Source organism: Leuresthes tenuis, unplaced genomic scaffold (assembly GCF_036924035.1).
Source record: "Leuresthes tenuis unplaced genomic scaffold, fLeuTen1.0.hap1 SCAF_3, whole genome shotgun sequence".
Taxonomy (NCBI): Eukaryota; Metazoa; Chordata; class Actinopteri; order Atheriniformes; family Atherinopsidae; genus Leuresthes; species Leuresthes tenuis.
In genome coordinates this window covers 14007449-14026685 of record NW_027325357.1, presented here as the reverse complement: position 1 = coordinate 14026685, position 19237 = coordinate 14007449, and the positions used below count along the sequence as shown (strand labels likewise).

At 38.5% G+C, this 19237-nt stretch overlaps 1 protein-coding gene across 1 annotated transcript; it reads right to left on the bottom strand.

Moving 5' to 3' along the window:
* Nucleotides 1–2101: 2101 nt before the first annotated feature.
* Nucleotides 2102–16475, bottom strand: znf362a (zinc finger protein 362a). Its single transcript, XM_072381935.1, has 9 exons — nucleotides 16365–16475; nucleotides 13224–13287; nucleotides 9760–10000; nucleotides 9502–9627; nucleotides 7772–8099; nucleotides 5944–6168; nucleotides 5088–5166; nucleotides 4178–4336; nucleotides 2102–4090 (listed from the first exon to the last, which is right to left on the bottom strand). Exons 2-9 carry the CDS (start codon nucleotides 13284–13286, stop codon nucleotides 3971–3973), a joined length of 1341 nt encoding a protein of 446 aa, XP_072238036.1. The 5' UTR covers nucleotide 13287; nucleotides 16365–16475; the 3' UTR covers nucleotides 2102–3970.
* Between the last annotated feature and the right edge of the window lie 2762 nt (nucleotides 16476–19237).

Sequence of the window (19237 nt, the reverse complement as noted above, 5' to 3'; positions counted from 1 at the left end):
TTATGCAGAACAAAAGCATGGAGTTTTAATTTCATCTTAATCAAATCTTTAATGGAGCATAGACTATCAAAAAAACAACACAAAACGGAGCTGAGGCGGTAACCAAGATGCCATAAACAATTCGAGAAAGATTAGACTTTGATGATTTTTATTATATTTAATCCTGAGTCCTCAGGAGATCAGTATGTTCTCTTTGCATGTTCACTTGTTCCACAGTGTCTACTCATAAAACCAAACAATTGTTCATGTCTGAATCTTACCACAAAGCCACCTCAGTTGAGATTATTGTACACTTGTCTTTTGTGGGTTTATTCAAGAATTCAATTCAGTTTATTTATATAGCGCTAAATCACAACAAATGTCATCTCAAGTCACTTAAATTATATAGTCCAATTCAAACCAATTAGAGTCAAATTCATTGTAATAATAATCCAATCAAATCCAATGAATTAAATGAAAAGTTAGTCCAATTCATACATATAGAGCCAATTCCAAAAAACTATTTCCTAGCTAAGGAAACCAACAGATTGCACCGAAACTTCTCTTCGGTCAAATCTCCCGTCCTGAACGTACATGAGGCGACTGTGGAAAGACACGACTCCCTTTTAACAGGAAGAAACCTCTGGCAGACCCAGACTCAGGGAGGGCGGCCATCCGCCTCAATCAGCTGGAGTTTGAGAGGACAGAAAAGGTTTTGAGCCTAATCTTAAAATCAGAGAAGTTGTCTGCTTCCCAGGCATTTACTGACAGCAGGTTCCACAAGAGAGGGGCCTGAAAACTGAAGACTCTGCCTCCTGTTCTACTTTTAGAAACCACAAGTAAACCTTCAGAGCAAAGTGTTCTGTTGGGAAAATATCTAACAGTGAGATCTTTAAGATATGATGGCACTTGGTCTTTAAGAGTTTTATATGTGAGGAGAAGAATCTTAAATTCTATTCTTAATTTAACTGGGAGTCAATGAAGAGAAGCTAAAACTGGAGACACCTCATGACATGCATCATGACACTGAGAAAGTGTAACGGAAAGAAATGCTATTAAAGTCACATAATATGTAACACATATAACCAAATAGCTTACTTATTTACCATGACAAACTCTCAACTTTGATTTTCTGTGAAGGAAATGGGAAAATAAGGTAGTTCTCCCCGCAAAATCTAAACGGTGCACTGTCCCCACATGGTCCCAAAGGACCCTATAGCTCAATAGTCAACTTTCTCAGGGATATGGTACTGACTGAACTGCATTTAAAGGGCTGGAAAAAGGATAATCATTGCACACTTTGTATTTTCAGTTGCTGTTTGGTTAGTTTTCCAGTAACAAACTTATTGATATGATTAAATAAATAAAAATGACGGCATCATTTAGATTTTTCTGCAGTTATGACCATGATGTGGAAAGACAGGACCCATGGCAGTCTCATATTAAAAATTTTAAACGCCCTGACTAAATTTGGTTTAAAAACTTGAGTGGGAGCGTTCTAGTGTTGTGTATTGTTATCTACATATTTGTGCTGTTATGTGCCTCATCTTCCCAGTCCTAAGTCTGTCCTTCTGTCAAACTACAGACAAGAAATGTTGTGTATGTAAAATGTGTTTCCTGCAAAAAAATCATCATCAAGGTGCTTAAAACCTCTGGGCCGCTATACGTTAAATTAGGGTTCCGAGTATAGTTTGACACATATTGATGTCACAATGAATTAGCTGTTGCGTGGAAGATTTAATATTCCAAAAACTGCCATTCCATGACCGTTCACTTATTTTGCTTCCCACATTGTAATGTGTTCTATTCTTTTCTGAAGGAATCTGAAACTTTATCCCAGTCAGTGTTAAACGGTAAGATGAGAAGTAAGAATCCCTGAATGCAACCTTTTGGGTAACTGGATACTCTTGTGAGGGCTGAACCCTAAAAAAGGTGTTTGGCAAACAGCTCTGGTGTTTTATTCATAAACCTGCGTGCGGCTGATGAAAAAGCATTGTTTACCCCACACTACGTGCAATCTTATCGGTGCATTAAACATCTGTTATTTATCCGTTTTTCTTCTTCTTAAACAAATTAATTATGAGGTCGGCACAGTAGGTGCTGCCAGGAAAAACAAGAAAGCTCTATTACATAACGTTTTATTATAAACAGGATGACAGTTAAAGTAGCTTATTTACAGTATATATCATGCTCTGACATAAAAGGCAAATGTTAAATGAACAACAAACTTAAGAGTTGTAGCAAAGTTAAGGCTTAAATGCATATAAAATGGCAAAGTATAAATACATTTTTTAAAAAAAAATGGAAAAAAATTGTGTTTGATGCTTCCACCACACAATACAGCTGCAATCCAAAAGGATAAAATGTATGGTTAAATGTTTAATGGAAACGGACCACATTGGCGGTGGAGTCTTTGTGGTATCATTCTATATATCATTAACACACACAAATATATTTGGCAGGATGAATAGATATTAATTCTTTGCAGTCTTATCTCAGTTTTAGAAAACATAGTTTTGATTTACTAGTAACACTTGATTAAATCTGTAAATTCTCATATTCATGACCGTAATTAAGATTCAGTTGTTCAGTGGTTTTATTCTGTGTTTTTATGAAACACTTAACAGTTCCCATGATATAGCACTTTCAAAACCTGACTAAATTAAAGAGAGGACTAGAGTGAAACACAGTAGTGGAAATGGGTGATTTTTTCAACATTTTTGAACAAACTACTGCTTGATCCTCTGTGAAACAGAATATTCTATGTATGGTGTAGATAGCTGATTTAAGATGTAGAAATTACATGTGTGCAAATTACAAATAGGATTGATTATCTTTTTTTAAAACTTTTTTTTTCTCCGTTCATTATCTTTTATGAAATGGAAATAAAGACACTTCCAGAAATGATCTAATGAGGAAATTACTGTTAAATATAAGAACCTTAAACCAGCGGTGCTTTGGAATGTTATTTTGGCAGCTTGCTGACACTGATTCAGGATTGATTATTCATTCCGAGTAAAACACCGAGTATAATGAGAGATATTATGTCTGAAAGTTAAATCTGAACTGAAAGAGGACTTTTCAACAAGATAATACAGTGCGTTCTATGTCTGTCTCACTGCCATGAAGATATTTTGTCAGTCTTATGTCATTGTTGATCACGTACGATCAACAATGCAAACCACAAACAGGAAGTTATTTCTGCTAAAGGCGAAGTAGCTCAGAGGGCAAGAGTGTACTTTCAGAATTACATTTTTTAGTATTACATCTTTGGATGTTGTGATAAATAAATCATTTACAAAAAACTTTTCCATGACGCGGCGTTCAATGCCTTAATCTTAATTCAGTGCCTTAATCTGAAGGCACGGTCTCAAACAGTTTTCTTGTTCTGATATGTTGAAAAAGTCCATTTCCATTGTGTCTCCAATTTTTCAGATGTCTGAATGTCAAGTGAAAAATGACATATCTCTAATTCTGAGGTAAAGTTGACAACATGTTTACAATTACTGCAGAAAAAAAGTGTTTGTGTTTGATTAAAACCTTGTAAACGCTAACAGCAGAGGTGGTACGATACACATGAATACTCATACATACACCTTTATGTTAACTTGGCTAATGGAAGACTATTATTTCTGATGCAAATATACTTTTTGCAAAGACTCGAAGGAATAAAATAAAGGAACATATATAAAAAAAGAAAGTAATTCATAAAATGAAAAGTTTTAAAAGATTTTCCATGTAGCTGCCTGGAGCGATACTTTTTTTCCTGTCAAGTCTCGTAGAAAAAGAAAATGTTGGCCTGTCAGTCTCAGGCTTGAAAGTGCTAAAAAAATTATCTTTGGGTGTTCCTGTTAATACCATCTGGTTAGAAAGAAAGGGAAGTAGGACACACTTGTCAAAAGAGTTCCTCTTCACAAAATACTGGCACATTTTTGAAACTCATTTCTAGGTAATCTGGTCCATAAGAGGAACAGAGGAGGAGGGCAGGAGATCAGATGAGGGAGATCCGTATAGGAATGTTTGGAGAATCTGTCCTGTGTGGAGGGGAAAGATGGGGCATCACATGTTCCACCATGGAGTGTTTGGACATGTGCTTCATGAGATATGTCTCCTGCGGAAAACAGCACATGAACGTCTTCAAATAAAACTGCTGCAGTTCATTTAGACATACAAACTAAACACTTTGCTTTGAACTCACTGATGTGTACGCCCTGCCACACATGCTGCAGCAGTAGGCCTTGGCATTTTTGATGGCATGTGCTGACATGTGGATCTGCAGCGACGCAGAGTCTGAATAGGCACGATAACAGTTGGAGCATTTGAAGGGCTTGTCTTTGTTGTGCTGCCTCTGATGAGACTTTAGAAAAATAAGAACACAGTTATCACCAGTCTGTCTCAAAGAGTGGAGAGATGTACTAAGAAGAAAGCTCAACTTAGCAGTGTTTGTTCACTCAGGCTCTATGTACATTCCAATAAAAATGGCCACTTGACCGGTCATTTCACCCTTCTTGTGCACAATTATATATACATATATGGCAAGAAGAGAGAGAAATGCTGGCAAAAGAAAAAACTGCTATTCATTGTCAGTGTATTCTCAAAGCCTGCTTTATTTGTATTATAGCAGCTTCACATTGGAGTTAAGAAACCTTGAATTTTTTTTTATGAAGGTTGAAGAAATATATTAACCATTATGACCAATTTATAATTAAAGACAAAAAAATTTGGTAAAAAAAAAATTGCAATCAAAACTTCTGGGGGGCCAGATTGTCTGACTCGTGCAGCCTTTACAGCTCACAGTGGCAGCTTTAGATGTCATGCCGAAAAAAAGTTATTTATATTCAAGTTGCCAAGTTTTGATTTTGCTGTATGAGATATCCTTAGGGAAAGAAATGAAAAGGCAGAGTTTTCTTCAGTCATGTGAAATGTGAACACAACCGCTTCTCAGGCAGATTTTGTAATCAGAAATGGTCACAAAGATCATGTACAGAGAAAAGGGAATTAACTCTGTGATCTTTGGTGTGAAAATTTCAGGCCGGCCGAGCTTCTCTTTTTTTAGTATACTCTTCCGCTGGTTAGAACAGTTAGAGGAGAAAACCAGCTCATGTTACCTGCAGATTAGATAGTTGGGTGAAAGCTTTTTCACACCCCGGATGACCGCATTTGTATGGCCGATCGCCTGTGTGGATCCTGAGACAAGAAAACTGAGTTAGCTGAGATAAGTCTGACAGAGAGCTGAAAAACAGTCCCAGTGAAGCTTTTATCATCAACCTGTAGTCAGAAAGCTTTTTCTAGCACAACATTCTAATCATTATTTGTCTTTTTATTCTCATTTACTAAGTAAATCTTAAGATTCGCCATTTCTAAACAACTAAGCACTAACTGCTTAATGATGGCACAAAAGATGTGTTCAGCCAAAAATATTCCTAACAATGGTTTTGTCACCATCAACACATTTTTATACTGTTCATCTTAATTAACTGCACTTTCAGTTCACTAGACTTTGTACCCCATTTGGCTTATTTCCAAATGACCTCTCTTTAAAATCAAAGTGGAAATGGAAGTGATACAACACTGCGAACACACAGAAAGGTTTTTGTGAATGCAAAGCCAGGTTCAGCCTAATTTCAGCTTGTGAATCTAAAACAGATTTCACTCATGCACTTTGAGAATAAGGCACTTTACTCTGACACTGTCCTTTCAAATTCAAAGCCCCAGATCCCAAAAGGTTTGGGTGCTGTGTAAAATATAAATTCAGACAGAGTGCAGTGATTTGTATGCCAATCCAGATTTTGGACACGTCATCTCATTTAAAAATAAATAACTGGCATTTTCTCTTGTTAAAGAAATGATTTTCTCACTTCTCGTGGTGTTAGAATTTATAAGCTCAGCTGTGTGAACATTGTAGCTTAAGTGGTCAATAGAGAGACAAAACCAAATGCAGTGTAACTCCATCAAAGGTCAGACCTGGTGTGTTGCTGCAAGTGGGAGAGCTGGCGAAAGCACTTCTCACAGTAGGAGCAGCGATATGGTTTGACGCCCAAATGTATGCGCAGATGCTGGGCAAGGTAGGATACGTTCGTAAAGGTCTTGGTGCAGTGAGGACACTTGTGAGCCTTCGCCTCTGTGTGCGTTTTGGAGTGAATCTGCATGTCTGACTTGGAAAAGAAGGTCAGCGGACAGACTTTACACCTATAATAAGGGCAGAGTGACAGAGATGGAGAAAATGCATCAAAAAGATGCACAGAGGGAAATAAGGAGAGTGCTTCAACACACATGCAAATGCACACAAATCACCACTGGAGAAGTGCAGCTGGAGAACACCTAAACAACAGCCAGTCAGCATTGCTTCTGTGAAGGGAAGATGTTGTTAATACACAACATTATATGCAATCTGAGTCATTTCTACCACAATTTACGAGCATTTTATTCTTGACTTATTACATTAAGAGTCACATTCAATGGTGAATTTGTAACATTAGTACAACTTCCGCCTCTAATACATTATCACGGTAATCTCTCAGTCATTTCTTATGGCTGACACAAAGTATAGCTCTCTGCAGAGATACAGCCCTCTGCCTTGTTTCTTCTTATTTCACTATGTTTAGGTACTTTTTGGGCACTAGCCTTTGGGCAGACAGAGCATGGACACCAGCCAACACCAGTGTGGAGGTGGACATATGGAAAGAAATCAGCATGTTACGTTTTATTGTTCCTAAACTTACTGCTTCGTTCAGTGACTGACGGCAGTCTGAGACTTCATGATATGACTTTCGTTAAACATTTAGTGATGACTGGGAACTCTGAGTTAGAGATCTATGACAAGGTAAAATCAAAGAGAGCGCCACACGAATCAAAGAAAAAGTCACAAGAAGTTGGATTTCCAATTTGGTAACGTTATAAGGCTCCTCAAATAAATTGGGAAAAAAGATGAGTTGAAATTTGATGACTTTATGAATTTTATAAACTGTGAACTTGTTAGCTGTGCCTGGAATGCTGGAAAGCATTCTCACAATTGTTTTCCCGTTTCTCTTTATTATTATTATTCCGTACGTTTTTTGTCCGCTAACTACTTCTGCAATCTTTCACCGATTTCTACAATTTTGGTATCAAAACGTTCAGCTCGTTCAGGAGATGTGTGCTATATCTGTTGGTGTTTATATCTTTTACACTTTTTAAACTATTCAACTTTGATTATACTTTTTTCCTCATTCAAATGAATGGAAAGTGCTTTCAACTCTTCAAAAACTTCCTCCTCTTTCCAACCTAACTATGTCTGCAGATTTCAAGCTAGAGATGCCATTCAAACTTTAAACGGGTCACGAGACATTCAGCTGTTACCTATTGGTGCAGCTCTTACAAATATTAAAACGGTTTAAAAAACGTGAACAAATTTCAACTCATTCTCCTCTTTTCAACTTAACTACTCCTGCAATCTTTCACCGATTTCTACAATTTTGGTATCAAAACGTTCAGTTCCTTCACAAGATTTATGCTATGATGTTTGGTATTTATAACTTTTAAACTTTTTAAACTATTCAACTTTTTCCTTATTCAAATGAATGGAAAGTGCCTTATTCATTTCTACATATTTCACCACAAGTCACTGCACTTCCGCACTACCGCAGAAGATCGGGCATGTGATATACTTCCTAAATCCGTAACCATTAAAGAGAAAAACTCAACTAAACAAAACAGACAAACAAAGAAAACAAGCTAGAAGTCAGAGCCACGTTGGTCAATTGTGAATTTATGACATAACAGTAACAGCAGGTGTATGAAATTCCTTTCTAACCTGTAGGTTTTTCCCCCTTTGGCAGAGATGGTGACACAGGACTGGTCATTGCCTGATGCGAGGATTGGGTAGGGTACCACTAAGAGAGAAGAGCCATTCTCTGCCTTGATCTTTTTGCGCCCTCGTTCCTCCTTTGGAGGAGGTCCGAGCAGTCCCAAAAGTCCCCCGTTGCTTTTCCCAGGCTCTATCCTGTGGCCTCCGGCTAACCCTGAGATGAGGTGAGGGGTGGGTGCTCCACTGAGCCGACTGTGGCTGCTTGATGTGGATGTTGTGGAGGTGATAATCTCTGAGGTGTTGAGGTTTCCTGTTCTGGATGCCAGGGCCACACCTGATGGGCACAAAAGAAGAGATGAGGATTAAAACTTAATTATCAACTCACTTCACATTTATATTAAACCCAAAGGGAGATAACTTTTGGCATTCCTTGAAAAAGCATCAGACAGAAAAATGCTTAATTTATCAGGATGAATAATGTAAACTCCATTTTAAATAAGAAATACACATGTTGATACTGAGTTTGTTGATACTAAGTTGGTCCTCCTTGCTTAAATTCCTCAAGAAATGGACTCATTCAACATCAGGTCGGTGATGGTGGATAATTTAATACCCTCCTCAAGCATACGCTGTTCTGCCTCTTTCAACGATGAAAGCAGTTTTCTGAGGTAGTCTTCCTGTCCAGTATTCTAATTTGACTAGCTAATAAGGAACATTATTGATGTTCAGTGAGAAATTGCCTCCCTTAAACATTTTTACCCTCTGAACGCATAATTTTGACAACCTGTTTACCTTTATTATCACCATAATAAAGGTCTGACCTTTCAGAAATGTCTGAAAGGCAGAAACGTTCAATAGTACTGAAGATAAACAGGTTTTGTATTAAAACTTTAGAAACACAGACCTCTGTGACAATGAAATGCTTGTTCCAACTTGACTAACCACATGCAGTCAGGCTTGGAAGTTAATTCAAAACCAGTTCAAGTATAAACAATAACGGTCTGCATGCTGTTCTTAAGCAGCCTGGAAAGTCAAACACAAATCCAATGATGCAAAGCAGCAAACAGCAGTATTAATGGGCAAGAAGCCACCAAACAAATAAGGTAACACACCTATAACAAAAAAAAAAAAACTGTGAGGAAAGATAGTAAGGTTAAAACATTATAGAATATACTGATATATCGTTAAAAACACAAAAAGCAAGATACATGCTGCAGCGGTGTCGTTGTTAGATTACAACAGGCCTGACTGCTTTAGTCCAAATGCAATTCCTCATATTTATGCAGAAGTAAGGTGCCCTTATTCTTTTATGATCAAAGAGTAGTCGCCATCTAGCCCCCAAAGTCCCCAAATTGCCAGATGACCACTGTTCCTTAATTTCTTAAAGAAAAGTGGCAAAATGGAGGTGTAGGACCAAGGAGAGGAATCAGTTTTGAGCCTTAACTTTGTGCTGCTCCTGATTGGTTGCTTTGGTGCTTACTGAAATTAACTCCGTGCCCTTGTTTTAAACCAGCACAGTTTCCGGACCTCCCTTGCAGAACTGAACACTATCATAGGCGCTGTTAATGAGTCACATTTCACACACACACACTGCCCTGCCTTGAAGATCCAGCCTTTTCTTTATATACAAAGTCCAAAGTCTTCAGTCCAAATATAAGCCCACATTTTGCAGATGTAAGAGGAACAACTTCCTGCCTTCTGTTAGCAGAACAGGACGTTGAGAAGTGTTTGCTTACCTGACACATGGTTTGTTCTGGAAGGATGGTCTATGAGCTGTCGCAGATGCCAGTCTTCCCATAATCCTCGGGCTTTTATAGCTGCCTTATCGTCCAAATTCAAGTTTACATCTCCCAGAATACGGCCTGGGAATTACGCGGAAATGAACATTTAGATCATTTTAGAACATATTGCCACTAAAGATATATTTACAGGAGGCATCATTAAGCTGTGTAACACTTTTGAGGGCCTGTGGAGGCTGTGAGCTGTCAGAGTACCTGTGACGGAGCTGGAGGCAGGGCGGGCATGCAGGGCAATATCAGGCTGAGAGGAGTTGTTACTGTGGAGGGCCGGTATCTGCTGAGTTTTGGACATCCCGTGCTGGTTGCCTTCGGCCTGGGTCGGGGGAGCCAGTAAAGGTTGCTGGGAAGCAGCTGAGGCAGCAGGTAGATGAGGCGGCCGGATCTTCTCCGCCATCAGCTGCTCCTTGATTTTATTGATCAATACTAGATTATCCAGCTGACAGTTGGGAAACAACATTAGTGACAGGAGAACAGCCATCGTCAGTTCAGTCAGTTTCACTTAATGATGCAATGGTTCCCTCTAATGGCTGATACCTGACATTGTAGACAAAACTTTCACATGTTCAAAAGATGAGGGCTGCTTTTACAACAGTGGTTACTTTCCAACCTTTTAGTCTGTTATGTGTTAAAATGAATAAATCCCTGCTTGTGAGCTCTGCAAAAGCCATCTTGGTGTCAAATTGGGCCCAGAGATTTTGTTTTTGTCAAATCTTTTTTTCATTTAAAGGATTTCAAAAGGCCAGAACATGTTTAAGTGTTCTGTGATTCACTTATTCTAAAGTTTTTGTTGTAGCTTTTGTTTTCTTTATTTGTTGTCATGTCTAGTAATGACCAATTGTACCCATCTCATTTATCTTGGAACCCTAGGGGGCGACAAAAATCACTTACTCATTTATTCATTCTTATTGACAAATCAGAACGTTTTATGTAGAGGACAACTGCATGTAGTGAGCTCATGATCATAATGGCAGAACTCTTTTGGAGACTACTCAGGTAAATTTTGCTGCATCTTAATTGATGTCACCACTGTTTAGCGCGCCATCGAAACCCAGTGTACATTTTTGTGATGTCCTGAGAGTATTTCAACTTTTCCTCCCAAATCAAATAGATACAAAACGCCTTGAGCTGTTTGTGTTGTCATTTTCTGCTCTGTCCTCATTAATCATGTTACATATGCGCATAATTTTCGCTCCACATCTCATGTATTTGTCATAAATAGATTAAACAAATCAATACATTTGTGATTTAATTTAAAGATCCTTCTTTTTCATACAGTGTATAAGCGCTGTATAAATTAATAGTTCATATTGCTCTGAAACAAACCTGAAAATACAGTGAAATATACTGCATTTGCATGAGAGGTTTTTGCACTTTCTGTAGCCCTGCTAATAACTAGGCAGCGTCTGTTCCACCTCAGACGCTTCAGAGACTTCAGGCTCCCCCTCAAGGTGCTCAAGAACTTCTGCACCTGCACCACTGAGAGTATCTTGAGTGGAAGCATCACTACATGGATGGGCAGCTGCAAGAAACAGGACCTCTTGGCCCTTAGGAGGGTAGTCTGCTCAGCTGAGTGGACCATTAGAACAACCCGACCCGACCTGCAGGACATCTACATTAAACGATGCAGGTCGAGAGCCGAGAAGATCCTCAGGCAGCCCCACCACCCCAGTCACCCACTCTTCTCCCTGCTGCCATCAGGCCGTCGGTTCCGCTGCCTGAGAACCAATACGGAGAGGATGAGGAAAAGCTTCTTCCCCCAGGCCATCCGTCTGCTCAACAATGAGCGTTAAACTGGACTATCTCACTCACCTGCACCTTAATGCTAACGTCAATAATATTGTTAGTATTGTACATTTTTACACTTATATTTTAATATCTTACACTCGACACTTTTTTACCGAAGCATTTTTCTTATTTTCTCATTTTGTGTGGAATTATTGTGCCAAGGTTTTTTTTATTCGACATATTCATATTTAAATTTTATCCTTAATTCTTGGTAGCAGGTCAAATGAAAATTTCACTGCACATTGTACTATGTATGATTAATGTATGTGACACAAAACTCTTGAAATCTTGAAAAAACTCTTGAATCTTGAACTTTAGCTGGACTTTGTACTTAAAAACATTTCTATTTATCATTGAGATGTATGTGGGAGATCATGGGTGCAGACTGCAGATGAGGTTTTTGTAGGTCATCTTTCCACAGTGCATAAGGGGATATATTTGTGCATTGTGGGACACTTTCAGAAGAACATCTCGCTATACATTTGGGCAGCACTACAAAAACTGCAAACTCAATATATACAGCAGTGGACTATGTAGTGAAATGTACTTTTTGCCAAAGACCCTGATGAGACGCTCAACATCAGTCTCATATCTTTATGGATAACTTCCACATCTCTGAAGACAAACTTAATGCTGAAAGATAAATATCATGCAGTATATGCTGGCATCTGGACAGCATCTATGTGCACTGCAACGACTCTTTGGTAAGAATCTGGGTGCCATACTGCTAAACTGCAGGCCAGATATGTCACCCGCTCAAAACATTTTGCACTTTTAGAAATTAAAAACACATTAAAGTTGACACCAAACTGTTCAGCAGTTGAAATCTTCTATGTTTGTGGAAACGAGATCTTTAAAAATACAAGTAAACATGTTAGGCTGACTGAAATAAGACTAAATAAAACTTCAAAGTCATTCTTACACAGACAGCTAACGTGGTTAGAGGTTGGATAACAGGTACTCATGCATGTTTATGTTCAACAGGATTTAAACTGGCCCTTTGCACATGCTCTGAGAATTTGTCTCGAGCGAAATTGTCATTCGTGTTGGTCTGTGATGTGTTAGATCAACTTGAAAAAGCCTAATACAAGCCAAATGAAACCGTAAAACACATCGTCAACTCTCAGAGCAGAGTTGGACACATTTCAGTCAATAAATCAATTGTGCTATTGTGAGAAGAAGAGTCCAGCTAAATCTAGTCCAGCTATGACTCACCTTAATCTGCATGTGAAAGCACTGACAGGTAAACATTCGCTTGTCTCAACTTTTATGAGACAAGAATTTAATTCAAATGAGCATATACAACCCCCCCCAAAAAAACATTAATTCTATTTTAAATTAAATATCAAATTGTAGTCTTTTTTTAAAGATGAAAAAACAATGTAGGTTTTTGTTACTTTTGAACAGAGACATGCGAGTTCTTTTACCCATTTCCAGTATCTATGTTAAGCTGAGCTAGGCATTTGCTGGTTTAGGCCCAGAGAGCATCTCTGTTCCAAAGTTCAACATTCTGTTAAGACACATTAAACGACCTGTTGAGTTTGGGTCAAAATTCAACTTCTAATAAAACGTTATTCTGTTTTATCTATATAGGACCTACTGACAACACAAGTCAGCTCAGAGTATTTTGTCAAGAAAGCCAGCAAGTTCAAATTCAACTCAGACCACAGTGTAAAACTCAATCAGTGCAGGGGATATCTAAGCAAATAAGGTCATATGTGTGATAATAATTGTGATAATAAATAATGTCACACATCTCCTCTGGTCTGTTGATCATTTAAAATCATCTGAAACAATTAACCTTTTCAAGGAGTATTTTCTTTGTCCATGGGTCAATATTTACAGGAACAAGTGTGGATGCCACATTCACTCACCTGGCCAGGCATAGCAGGTGGGGGAGGCCAAAAGTAGGGATTGTTAAAGCGGGATTCAGCCATCCTGAAAGAAATACACATGGGCTCATAAACAGGATGACAACAGCTTATTTGTGGTGAAATGTTGATCAGGATCTGCGAGGGCACATATTTGTGAATTTTTTCTGACAGTCATTTCCAGCCTTTGAAGGCTTGTGACCCATAAAATGAAGCAATGTTTACATATGAAACATAGTTTGGTTATGTAGGTGAGGGATTCATTTATTTTTTTTAACATATTAGTATGATTTGTCTCCCTCTGTGTTTCCCTCAGCTATGTCCTGTTTATTAAAAGGATGGAAACTGTTATTGTACGCTCAAGACTGTGACCTGTTTATCTATGTGTGGATCTGTTGTTAATGGGCAAAACAGCAGTAAAAAACCATATCTGTAGCTCTCCACCCTGTTAGCAGCTGACTGTTTGATGCGATAATCAGTCTTGTGATAGTGCCTTTTCAAAGTCATCCAGCTTTGAGTCTCCTGTTGAGCCCAACCTTGCTTCCTCGCACGTTCTCCAAGCCACAAACTTCATCACTGATCAGGACGGATGTTTCTGAGCCGCCATGGTGAGTGGAGTCAACAGTTTTCTAAAGGAGTGCGTCTTTGTTAAGGGAGGTTCAGTGGCTTTTTCTTAAGCTTCTCAACCACAAGTGCGCACGATGGGCATGCTGCCTTGGAGATAAGCTCTCACGTGATTAAGACAACAACTTGAGGAACTTGCAGAAACACTTATCAGAGAAAACAGAGAGAGGTGAGGCTCAGATCTAAAACTGTCTCTCACTGTCACCTCCATGGGACCATGGGACCCTGACAGATAACCAGTCTGGTTATTGGAAACAAGGACACATTTTGTACTGTGTCACCTCTGAGAAGAGCAAAACCGAACTGACATGGCCGGTGTCAGAAGCTGGAACACGTTGTAAACATGAAACAACTTTAACAGAGACAGCAACAACATACGACACTCCTTTGGAAGTTACACGGCTGGTAATCTACCTTCCTTTCATCTCTAACTGTGATGTCATCATGAAATACTTTAGAATTAGATTGTCTTTTGAAAAGCAAACACAATTCTTGATCAAGCTGCTTTTTAACAAACTGTGTCCGAGCAGATGATGTTCCAGATTTTAAGGTAGAGTGATCTCACTCTAAGTGGAGCACAAAGTGCTCAAGTTGTGATCCAAGGGCCTTTCTTTCCATAACTTCTCTTTTCAACCCTGCAGGAAGTTCTTTTTAAAACATTTTGCCTTGCATGCTTTGGCACACTGGACCATTCCTAAGTCTGTTTGGCTTAGCAGAGGCATAACACAGTCCACATCTGTGAGCCAAGAGAAACAAAACCGATACGTCTAGAGGTACTAGTGTAAAATGCACCTCACAAAATATTTCTCTAATGATGCCAGAGGGATCAGTTTTGCTTCCTCGAGACTTTTTCTCGGGGGAGTTTGACTGTTGCTGTACATCTTTGTGCCACTTTCTGAAACGGCATGTTATTGCAGCGTGGTTCATTATATAACCTGACAGTTTTTGTGTGTTGCTGTGTTTGGTGTTTCTCTTCTGACCCAACAATGTCCTTTCAGTCTGTAAGGCAGCTTTAGAGCTCCTTGCACACATAGTTTGTGCAACTATTGCCTCAGTAGTGTTTTTATTTTCCATGCAAATGTGGCTGAACTCAAATATCGCAAGCAGTCATTAGTTTTATGAAATTTTTCCAGCAAGAAAAAGGAACAAATAGTGTCTTGTATCCAATCAATCCTACACAGTGCCTTTAGAGCTGCAATCATTTTCAGTGTCAGCTAATGTGAAGAAAACTTTCTAGATAAATTAGTATTAGTATTTTCTCTTTATAATGTTGACAGAATGAAAGACGGTTCAAGCTATCAAGTTTTCAGATTATGTGTCAGAAAGACAACATGAAACACACACATTTAAGAATGAAACCTGAGAATGTTTAGCATTTTTGCTCAATGAATTAGAGAAATATATCATTTAGAAGATTTTACCTCTGGAGTTTGATCATTTCCATCATATTCTAAGATGTTCTGTTCATGTCTGATTTTCTTACACCTTGTGGTCTATGCGGTTGTTGTACATACATACTATACAGAACATGTAGAACATTTGTAATTACGATGATCAACTAAGTTCAGATCAGCAATCAATTGCGATCATATTTTAGGTAAAAGCAGATGATCAGTTAGGTAGATTCAGATGTTACAGTGAGGCAGTAGTGTGCAAATTCCACTTCCACTTCATTTGCAGAAAGAAAACTATTTTCAAAGCTCCATTTCAGCCTCGAAACGCAACAACACAGTGTGGTCGTTTTTAAATTGAAACAAGAACGCGTCTGAACAAAAGTTTGAGGTAACTTTTCCATTTCTGTATAGGCTGAGATTAATCATTGCACCCTTTAAGAGACAGAAAAACCGAGGCTGGTGTTCAAATCTTGATTTTTAGCAGCTTTGAAGCAGCTTTAAACGTGAGTATTTCCCCCACAGAAGACCGATCCTCTGCAGCGGCTCGCTCTGTCCGCCGCCTCTCCCACATTCTCAGACAGTTTATTAAAAAATTCAGACAAAAGGAAAACAAAAATGGCAGCCCCGTCTTATTTTTATAAGCAATGGACGCCATATTCTGCAGATCCGAATATTATAAGCAGATAACTCTACGGATGTCATTAGACGCCGTTGTGATGCGGCTGCATGCGGCTTATTTGCATTAAGCGTCCGAATGATTGTTTACTTTGATTTGCAGGTTTGAATAGCCCGGCTCGGGGAGGGAAGAAAAAAAAAAACACCCTGACACTTCCTACAACAATCTGCATGCATTTGCTGAGCGGTGTGCAGCTGCTGAGGCATAAATCCAACAGCCGCTGCTGCTGCTGCTGATGATGATGATGATAATGACGCGTAATAAAGGCTTATATTCGCGCTACAGCTGAAGAGACATCATTCTGCATCATTGTTGAACTGAAAATGCACCTTTTTAAATCCAACTTTTGCACGACTTGCACAGAAACGGCAACGAAGCGACGCAGAACAGCTGTGAGTGAGAGTAAATGGCAAAAAGAGGCAGAGAATTTGCACGGAGAGGCCAACATACCTGCGCCAGGGACAGAAGAAATATTTAATAAAGAATCAGACTCCTCTTTCTGCTCGTTCCCAGTCGGACTTCAAACCTTCCGGGTCGCCTGCTGTTCACTTCTGGGTGCTGCAGGCGAGGAATTGTTCAGTGCTAAAAAAAAAAAAAAGAAAAAAAGGGGAAAAAACCGATTTGCGCTCCGGCTGGTTTTAACCCATTTTCTGGTTTTTGTCTGAACGCTGGTCATTTCCCTGCAGCTGCTGTGATGTGCTCGTTTGCAGTTAAAAATCCGAGCATGATAAGCACACAAGAGTTTCCTACAGGGGTCTGTTGTGGTAGTAACAACACACGGGCCTATTGTGGTTGAGTGAGACTCATCAGTGCTTTAAAACAACAACAACAACAACAACAACAATCCAGTGAAATATTCCAGTTTCATGATCATCAAAAGGGTACATGTTCAGGGTTTAGGAAAGTGTGTGATAATAAAAACCGATGCAGATATATATATATATATGTATATGTATGTATACAGGGTGCGATTTGTGAAAAAAAAACATTTTATTTGGAAACATTACCACACAACAGTGTGAAAACATGAAAACTGTTGATTCTTGTTTAGATAACCCTTATACTTACGCTACATAACGTAGGCGGTAGGCCTATTTTGAACTTTACCACTGCATTTGCAGAACTATTATCTCAAAATATTGTTTTTAAATTTGTCACATAGAAATATGATTTACATTTTTTCCCGATATCAGTTGCACAGAAAACATGAAATATCACAATGAGCTGTCAAGATTTTTTTAATATATATACACATATATAGTGTTATAGTGTTTTCAGACTATGAAAACAGTATATTTTTTTTGTTGTGGCCCGGTAAAATATGACAAGATGCTGCTCTGGATTCTTTTATTTTTTCTTCATTTGATTTAAGCTTTTGTATTGGCGCCGATGACGCAGACAGGAAGTTGAACTTGTGAAACGCAAGAAAATCCGGTTGGTTTTCAAAATAAAACTACTTTCTGAGAGCGCTACGCCTCTGACTTGCTCCAGGTAGATCAAAATCACAGCACAATCAAAATGAACACGGACCCTTTGTATTTTGGTTGTTAATTATTACGATGTAATGGTGAAAATACACCGAGGATAAAAAATTTTTTTAGCAGAGGGTAGAACGTGTAAACCAGAAAGGGAAACCGGCAAATCGCACCCTGTATATTTATATATATTTTTTATGGTCTGCACAAAAGCTGTCCGACTCAGATCACGGCCATCATGTGCAGTAAATATGAAGAGTAATCCTCTCAGCAGTAGCAGCATGACAGGCTGATAATATGCTCTGTGCTTAGCTCAGCAGGAGATGGCACTGCTGTCACAGAAGAGAGCCCAGCTGGTGGTGACCAAGATGCCTCATGCAGCTGAAAGGTAATGAGATATAAATAAAAAATATTCAACTTTACAGGAGAAAATGACACATTAAGAACCCCACATGGAGCTCTTATTGATTTGAGTTTGAAAATGATTTGATTACACGTTCAACATTAGTTGGTGTTTTGGGATGAAGTCATTACCTTATGCATGCACTTCAAAACTGCACACTACGGTTTATCAGCTGAGTATCTGTTGAATCGTTTAGGGCTGCAAACAGTTCTTCTAAGCACTTTGTCTTATATTCCAAAAAGGAAAAAAAAAAGAAGAAAACAACAGAAATTGAGAGTTGAGTGGTAAAAGTGACTACTGGTATATTAATTATTAATATTGTTCAGCAGAAACAAAAGACTTCATGGAGGTGGGATTTGTTTTGCGGGACTATGTTATTACACCGATGTATCAGTAATCGAGTTAAACACCTTTTGGCATACATCATATCAGCTGTGATCATTTGTGGGTCTGGTTGGATTTGTGTCTGGGGAGTTTTAGAGGTAGTGAGAACACCTCAGACTCTTTGTCATGTGCACTAATGTCTTTAAGCTGTCAAGGAGACCAACCTCCCAGGATGCAAAACATTGCATTCAGTAAGACTAGCAAACAGCAGTAATACTTACTTTTTATGTTTGTAATTTTACTGTTGTGACTGGTCAGTGAACACACATTCAAATATATGTTTATATCTGAGCTCCAGCTGAATTTGCATTCTAAATGGAACTCTACTTTTCCATGTACAATTCAAATCCATCTGAAGCTCAAAACTGGGGACATGCAAGTAACAAAATGCATCTAAATGGAGTGACTGCCAACAACCAGAGAGACAAGGAAAATGTGGAGGGCATTACTCACCGCATCACAGATCTATGTTTACTGAAAATGAAGACAAGCAAGTCAAATATATTAGAAATGACATATGAATAATGCAATACCAAAACTGTTATATATCTGGACACAATTTTAAACATATTATAGATCACTCTGTAGCTTTCATGTCAAGAATTTAATCTGTTGCTTCTTGTCATGGGTTAAATCACAGTGGGATGTAGCAGGAGGCCTTCAAAAGACCAGAAACATTTCTGTGAGGTTTCAGAAAATTGATCATAAACGGACAGATATGTCTGCGTGGCTCCTGTGTCTGATCAGATGATTTATGCAGTCCCAACCACATCTAAGTCTGAACCCATAAAAGCTGCAATTCATAATCAATTTTAACAGGTACTTACGTTGAGATTTTATGTTTTTTTCAGAGAAACACGTCTGTAAAGTAGAAATATAAAGATGTAGAGCAACATTCAGTCCTCATCTGACTGTTTTTATATTATTCAGGCTATATTTCCATGATTGCATTTTACACTTGTGGCGCTTATTATTATCATCAATTTTTTTCTTTTCTGCTATTCATGTAAATTATACGTTACTATTATATTTATGTAAATGACTTTCTAAAACAGTTTAAT